An 8,706-nucleotide genomic window follows, 5' to 3' on the forward strand; every position below is an offset into this window, starting at 1 on the left:
GAGACAATACACACAAGTATGTTTGACTTTCTCTATTCCTATTGTCTTGTCACTGTCTAGAGTTTCAGAAGCTGTCATATATCTGCCCGATGTCAGGGAATTCTGTGAATAAGTGAATTCTAAACAAAATAACAGCAACAAATTCTATCTTATTATACACTTACCTAATATACTGCTAACCCTTCAATATACAAAAATGCAAATTTATGAATGGAAACCTAAACTTTATATCACTAACCTATGAGTCTAAGAAATCTTAATTGACTGTCATCTCTATAGCTCTGTACTGATGTGGGATTTCCCCTCTGTATGCTGTGAATATGTTTTATTATCATATGTTAAAGGAGAATCTGCTTTGGCCAATGTCAGGGCCGAATAAAGCCAGGTGGAAAATCTAAAAAGCTGGTGGTTTCCCTTAATGTGCAGAAAGTTATTAATTTCATGCCAATCTGCTCATTCATTTTTGGTGCATTCCCTGTGTTATTGAGCCTTGTTGCCACTAAGAGTTGTATTACTAGTATTTTCCTCTGAGAGTTTTAACATTTAGCTTTTGAATAATTTAACATTAATTTTTGTGCACTCCAAGGTGATATAGAGATATTGCCATACTTATACAGGTGGATGTCCATTTTACACAAAGTCATTCGGAATCATGCTGTCTGAACACAGAGTCACAGCAAGCATTCAAGAAAAAAGTGACTGTGTCTTCCTGAGATTCTTCATGAGAACTGCTGAGCCTCTGCAAGGCAGTGACAGGGAATGTCAGACCCCTCATTTATTCTTCTTCCTCAACACTGGCCATTCCCTGTGTTGTTTTTATTCTCTCAGGTTCCCTCATCCTTGTACCACATTGGTCTCTATTAATAACAAGAGTTGTTGATCCAACACGTGGGAGATGCAGTAACACTCCAATTGGAACTTGGTAATGATTTATAAATTTTGTTGAAGAAAAACAATACTAATTTATAGAGCTTCTACAACATTCTACTTTCCTATAGAGTAGACCCTTGGCTCTTATTTGACCACATGCTCAGCAACTTTGACTCCTGCTTTTATTTGTTTTAATTTGTTTGGTTAATACCCGCTTATACTGTCTCTGATGATAGTTCACTGCAACTTTGATTTGCATCACCTCATTGTATTCCCTTAATTAGTGCTGGTGCTGGGCCTCATATTGCTCTGATTTTGGACATTTCTGAATTGTTTACAGGAAATTCATTCAGGTCTGGAACCCATCTCTCATTTGTTTTATATTTTAGGTGTTTTTTTTTTTAAAAAAAACTTAGTTTTAACTCTTATTCTTAGGATAGAGAGATAAGTGATTATCTCAGAGTACATAGAGCTCTTTGAGTGCAGTTACTAACTTCCTACAGGTGACTCACAACCATCTACAAGTGCAGCTCTAGAAGATTCATGCCTCTGGTCCCTGCTGGCCCTCACACTCACAATCACCTCCAGCAACACACAATTAAGACTAAAATATATCTTCAAATAAAATATTCTTTGTGTTCTGAATATTTAACCACTCATTCTAAATATGATTTTCACATATTTTTGGTTGTTTTTCTTGATGAATTTTGAATTTTGGTCATGTGATTTTCAGAAATAATGGCATGCGTAAAATTTTTTAATATTTATTATATATACAATATTCTGTCTATGTGTTTGCCTGCAGGCCAGAAGAGGGCACCAGACCCCATTACAGATGGTTGTGAGCCACCATGTGGTTCCTGGAAATTGAACTCAGGACCTTTGGTAGAGCAGGCAGTGCTCTTAACCTCTGAGCCATCTCTCCAGCCCTTAAAATTTTTTTCTTTGAAAACTGACTCAAAACCAATGCGTAGTCAAAAGCAATGAAAATATTAATCTTTGGGGGGCAGTTTTTTTTTTTTTGAGACAGGGTTTCACTTTGTGTAGCATATCTTTCCAGGAATTTGCTTCGTAGATCAGGTGAGCTTCAAAATCATAGGTATTTCTGCCTCTTATCTCTTGATTTCTATTTTGAAGGTCATGTAGTTCCTCGTCCAGAGAAAATATTAATCTTCTGTAAACATACCAAAAACTTTCCATTTAAATAATGTGGAATAGTTATTTCAATAAAAATAAAGTTTTAGACATAGTTCTTCAATGAGAGAACTGTGTAAATAGAGTAAAGCGATAAACATATTATTTTAGCTAACATCTTGAAATAATGCACACCCAGAATGTATTTCTAGGGTCCACTGATCATAATAAATTTTATCTTATATAGGAATGAAAATGGCTTCTGACAACTTGGCTATGGGAATTTTTCTCTTTTCCCAGATCACAGTGGGAGTGCTTGGAAATTCTTCAATAATATTTTATTATCTGATTTTTATATTCAATGGAAAGCATTTAATGCCCAAAGACCTGATTATAGAGCAATTGACTTTAGCCAATTGCTTGTCTGTCATCTCAAGAGGCATTCCACAGGCAATGTCAGATTTCAGATTTAAGGATTTTCTCAATGATGTTGGATGTAAATTGATAGTCTACATTTACCGAATAGCAAGAGGGGTGTCCCTGTATGTCATGTGCCTACTGAGTTGCTTCCAAGCCATCACAATCAGCTCCAGCAGCTCCAGGTGGATGAAGCTTAAACACAGAGCCACCAAGTACATCAGTCCCTCCTGCTCACTCAGTTGGCCTGTGCACCTGGTTCTAAACATCTTGACTCCAGCAAAAGTATCAGGCCCCATTTCCAACAAAAATGTGACTAGCAGGCTGAGTTACGGGTACTGCTCATGGTTTGCCTCCAGTAATGTGGTAACAGCCCTGTATATGTCCTTACTATGCTTAACTGATGGCCTGTGTCTGTGTCTCATGGCCTGCTTAAGTGTCTTCCTGGTGAGTGTCCTCTACAGACATAAGAGACAAGTCCAGCACATCCACAGTGCTCAACACTGTCTGAAAGTCTCGCCTGAGGACAGAGCTGCCCAAACTATCCTTACCCTGGTGTGCATATTAGTTATCTCTTATGCATTCTCCTCCATTGTTGTCATCTTTACGACCTACTCCAAAGGTTCGGTGCTATGGAAAGTAAGTGTATTCCTAGAAATGTGCTTTCCCATTGTTTGCCCATTTGTTCTCCTCTGCAATATCAAGTCTAGTTCCAGTCTGTTTTTACTATGCTGTGGTAATAAAACTTTTTCCAAATTTGACATGAGCGCTGCTTGTATGCCTTTGCTGATTTATTTGCATATTCTTTTATTTATTGTAGAATGCTAACACTTCAGTTTGAACATGTCAGATATCCTCCTGCCTCTACCTCCTTCAGCAAATCCTGCTTGCATATTCCATAACAACTGGCAATTAAAACTCAAGTCCATGTGGATCAAAGACTTCAGCATGAATCAGGTACAATGAATATTATATAATAGAAAATGGGGAATAGCATCAAACCCATTGATAAAGGGACAACTTCCTGAACAGAACATGGATAGTGCAAATACTAAGATCAACAATTAATAAATTTGACCTCATGAATCTGAAAAGCTTCTGTAAAGTAAAGGACACTGGCAATAGGAGAAAATGGCAGCCTACACAATGGGAAATGATTTTCACCAACTCTACATCTGATAGAGTACCAATATTCAAAATATATAAATATCTCAAGAAACTAGACATGATAAACCAAACACTTGGTACCGATCTAATCAGAGAATTCTCAGTAGAGGAGATTCAAATGGCTAAAAAAAAAAAAATACTTTTAAAATGTTCAACTTCCTTAGCCTTCTTTGAAATATTAATCAAAACCGCTTTGGGATTCCATCTTATTCTTAGGATGGCTAAGGACATTAACACAGTGACAGCTCATGATGGTAAGGATGTGCAGCAAAAGAAACACTCCTCTATTACTGCTGGGAATGCAAACTGGTAGCCACTGTGGAAATCAGTGTTGCAATTCCTGAGAAACCTGGTAACGGACCTCAAGACACAGTTCTACTATTCTTGGACATATATCCAAAGGATATTCCATTCTACCACAAAGACACTTGATCAACTGTGGTTATAGCGGCTGTATTCGTAATAACAAGAAACTATACATGACTTAGCTGGCCTCCGAGTCTAGCATGCTTAAAGAAAATACAATAAATTTACAAAATGGAGTAGTATCATTGGTTATAAAATGACATCATGAAATTTGCAGGCAAATGAATGGAACTTAAAAATCCATTTTGTGTAAAGTAGCCTGTTGTAAAATATTTGTTTAACTATGTAAAAGTGTGTTCTGTTTGTTTATGTCATAGATTATTTATTTAACTATGTAAAGGTGGGTTGCATTTCTTTAATTATGTGAAGATGTGTGGCTGTTTTACCTCGCCTGCCTATGGAACCTGATTGGTCCAAAAACAAGCTGAACAGTCAGTAGTGAGGGAGAAGGTATAGGTTGAACTTCCAAGAATAGAGAGTACATAGGAGGAATTTAAACTTGAGAGAGAAAGGAAAATAAGAAAGAAGAGAAGACAATAGAGAGTTACCAAGAGCCAACCAGCCAGACTCAGAGGAAACAAAAAAGTAGGACATACAGAATGAAAGAAAACTAAAAATCTCCAAAGCAAAATGTAAAAGAATAGATACAGGTTAAATTAAGGTAAAGTGTTAGTGGGACAAAGCTCATGTTGAATATTTAAGATTAATAATAAGTCTCCATGGTTGGCAGCCCAAAGTAAATGCTATCTCCTGTAAACCATTTCAGAAAGACAAACATAGTATTTACTCACCTATAAGTGGAATTAGCTGTTAAATAAATGATAATCATGCTACAATCCACAGTCCCAGAGAGACTAAGCTACAGAGATGGTTCAAGAGGGGGCACATGGATCTCTTAGGAAAGGGGAAATTGAATAGATTTTGCAGGTGGACTGGGTGTGGATAGGGATGGGGATGGGCAGGACTGGGTGTGGGTGGAGGAATGGAGGAGAAATGACTGAAATTAGATGGCATTTGGGAGGAAATAGGGAAATCTAGTGCATCGGAAAAATCCCTGGAATCACAAGGCTGACCCTAGTGAGGACTCCTACTAATGGAGGATATGGAGCCTGAACTGTTCATTTTCCGGAAGTAGGTAACACTTGTAGTCATGGGACTGGGACACCAACCCAGCCACATAACCTTCAACCAACAACCTGTCCTGACTGCAAGATGTGCTGAAACAATGGGTGCACAGAACTTGTGGGAGTGGCCAATCAATGGTTTAATTTGAGGCCCACACTAAAAGAGGAAGTCCAAGTCCAACACTGCCTGGATGACGAGGAATGGAGGCTAGATAGCCTGGAGACCGGGATTAGTGCCTATCCCAGCCCTCAGCAGAGAGGCTGCCTCTGACAGCTGCTGGGAACTGATATAGAGACCCAAAGCCAAACATTAGTGAGAGAGAGAACCCAGTTTGGTTGTCTCCATCAGGTCTCTCTCCTAAGATCTTGGAGATCTATGGAGGGCGACAAGAGGACTAATGGGAGCCAGAGGGGTTGAAGACCTGAGGGAGTGTTGTCCGAGGAATCAACAAAGCAGGAGTCAACTGAAGCTGCAATTGTGGAGCTTGCATGGGTCTGGGCTTGGTCCTCTGCGTATATGCTGTAGTTGTTGGCTTGGGACTATTGAGGGACCCCTGACTGTAGGCCTGGGATGTCTTTAACTCTGTTGCTTGCTCTTGGGCCAATTTTCCACCTCCTGAGTTACCGTGCCCAGCCTGCATGTGTGAGGGTTTGTGCCTCGTCTTATATCTTGCTGTGCTGTGTTTGGCTGATGTTACTGGAATGTACTCTATAAGAGAAGAATAAATAAGAATTGTTTAAAAAGAAATAAAATACCAAGCACCCTAAAACTGACCCTGTGTCATGTGGTATTATAACTCGACATTTTATTATAACATTTTTCTTATGTAATTTACTATAGAGTAGTGAGAATTTTCCAAATATGTAGAATCATCATATTTTACAAGTTACTATGTGACAATAGGCAAAATATAGGTGAAAAAGAAGAAATTAATCTGTGTGGCCAGAAATTATCTTAACACTTAGGGAAGGATCTTCTGCTCTGGTGTGTGTGATTATGTGTGCTGGGGTAGGAGGGCTTATTCTTATTTTATCTGTATAGGATTTTTATGACATGTATTTTTATGTACCTTGTGGTAAAGTACCTGAAGAGGTCAGAAGAGAGCATTGACCTTTTAGGACTTGGAGTTACACATGGTTTTGAGCCAGCATTGAGTACTGGAAATAAAATTTGTCCCCTTTAGAGGAGCAATCGGTGCTCTTATCCATCAAACCATCTCTAGAGCCCTGAGATGTCTTGATCATATCTTAAATTGATATTTTGTGTAGGTATGTGTGCCAATGTGTATGTATGTGTACCACATATATGCATGCTTACTACTTAAAGAGGCAAGGACAGCACATTGGATCCTCTGCAATTGGAGTTATAGACAGTTGTCAGTCACTTGATGTGTTTGCTGGGACCTGAACTCAGTTCCTCTGGAAGTCCGCTGCACGCTTTGCCCACTTTGCCAGCTCTCTAGCCCCAAGCTGTGGTTTAGTGCGCCTCATACGTAGACACTACAGTTCTTCAAGGGTGATCACTGCTCTGAAAATGCTGTAGAAAAATGGATGGAAACAAAATTAACCTTAAGAAAAACGTCAGCCCCACAAAGACAAATCTTACATTTTCTTTCATGTGAAACCAGGGAACAAAAAAGAATCAGAGAAAGATAAAGCTCCTGAGGAGAGGAAAAGAACCAGAGCGCGGGAGAGTGGGAAATAGGTGAGATGATGAGGGAGGAATGTGACACGAGCACATAGTGCACACGCGTGAAAGTATCACAATGTGATAGTGGACTATGTACTATTAATATGTGCATAAAATAAAAATTAACAAAACTTGTCACCACAAGACTATATCTGTTATATGCCATGTTCTGTAACATCTGCTTTCAGAAGATTCATTAAATGTTTTAGTTGTGTATAATTTTATTCTCTGTTTTTATGCCAATAACAAGCTGTTTTCATTACTGTAGCTTTATAATAGAACTTGATGTCAGAAATGGTGATGCCTCTAGAAGTTCCTTTATTGTATAGAATTGTTTTGGCTATCCTGTTTTCTTTTTTTTTTAATTTTTTTCCATATGAAGTTGATTATTGTTCTTTCAAAGTCTGTGACGAATTGTGTTAGTATTTTGATGGGTATTGCATTGAATCTACAGATTGGTTTGGTAGGATTTCCATTTTTATTATGTTGATCCTACCTAGCCAAGAACACGGGTGATCTTTCCATTTTCTGATATGTTCTTTCCTCAAAGACTTAAAGTTTTTGTCAAACAGAACTTTCACTTCTTTTGTTAGGGTTACCCCAGCATATTTTATTTGTTATTTGTTGCTATTGTGAAGGATGATATTTCTCTGATTTCTTTCTCAGCATCTTCATCATTTGCATATAGGAGGGCTACTAATTATTTTGAGTTATCTTGCATCCTGCCATATTACTGAAGGTATTTATCAGCTGTAGAAGTTTTCTAGAAGAGTTTTTGGCGTCACTTATGTATACTACCATATCATCTACAAACAACAAAAGTTTGACTTTTTTACAGTTTGAATTCCACAGATCTCCTTTTTTTTTTTTTTGACTTATTGCTCAGCCAGAACTTCAAGAACTATATTGGATAAATATGGAGAGAATGGAAAACCTTGTCTGGTTCCTGATTTTAGTGGAATTGCTTTGAGTTTCTCTCCATTTAATTTGATGTTGGCTGTTGGCTTGCTGTATATTGCTTTTTATTATGTTTAGATATGTTCCTTGTATCCCTTATCTCTCCAAGACTGTTATCATAAAGAGGTGTTGGATTTTGTCAAATGCCTTTTCAGCATCCAATGAGATGATCATATTGTTTCTTCTTTCAGTTTATTTATATGGTACATAGACCTTCGTATGCTGAACCATCCCTGCAACTCTTGGATGAAGCCGACTTGTTCATGGTGGATGATTTTTTGATGTGTTCTTGGATTTGGTTTGCCAGTATTTTATTGAGTATTTTTGCTTCTAGATTCATCAGGGAGATTGCTCTATAATTCTCTTTCTTGGTTGAGTCTTTGTGTGGTTTTGGTATCAGGGTAACTGTAGCCTTATAAAAACAATTTGGCTATGTTCTTTCTGTTTATATTATGTGGAACACTTTGAGGAGAATAGGTATTACCTCTTCTTTGAAGTTCTGGTAGAATTCTGCACTGAAATCATTTGACCCTGGGCTTTTTCTTTCTTTTCTTTTTTTTTCAAAGGAAGAAATTTTTAAAAAGGCATAGTTTATTCTGAGAAAAATTGTAATACCCATGACCATGGCCCCAAATAATGTGTTCCAATGAGGAAGCGGTCACTTGGAGTTTTTTTATAATTATTAGAACAAAGGAAGTTATAAATCAAGGCATTTAAAATACTGTCTAGTAGGAACATGATCAAGTCAGTGTCCCGACCCTTTGTCAATACAACACACAACACTTTTTCTTGTTGTTATTATTGTTTTGCTTTTTCAAGACAGGTTTTCTCTATGTAGGTTTGGCTGTCCTGGAACTCTCTCTGCAGACCAGGCTGGCCTCGAACTCATAGAGATCCACCTGCCTCTGCTTCCCAAATGCTGGGATTAAAGACATGCACCACCACCACCTCCTGGCTCACACAACACTTTTTAAGATATAA

At 38.0% G+C, this 8,706-nt stretch overlaps 1 protein-coding gene across 1 annotated transcript; it reads left to right on the plus strand.

Moving 5' to 3' along the window:
- Positions 1-2,251: 2,251 nt before the first annotated feature.
- LOC102000321 (vomeronasal type-1 receptor 4-like) lies at positions 2,252-3,249 on the plus strand. The gene has a single exon (XM_013355536.2). The coding sequence runs from the start codon at positions 2,254-2,256 to the stop codon at positions 3,247-3,249; it is 996 nt and encodes a 331-aa protein (XP_013210990.1). The 5' UTR covers positions 2,252-2,253.
- The last annotated feature ends 5,457 nt before the right edge of the window (positions 3,250-8,706 follow it).

This window comes from Microtus ochrogaster, unplaced genomic scaffold, assembly GCF_000317375.1.
Source record: "Microtus ochrogaster isolate Prairie Vole_2 unplaced genomic scaffold, MicOch1.0 UNK163, whole genome shotgun sequence".
Classification (NCBI taxonomy): Eukaryota; Metazoa; Chordata; class Mammalia; order Rodentia; family Cricetidae; genus Microtus; species Microtus ochrogaster.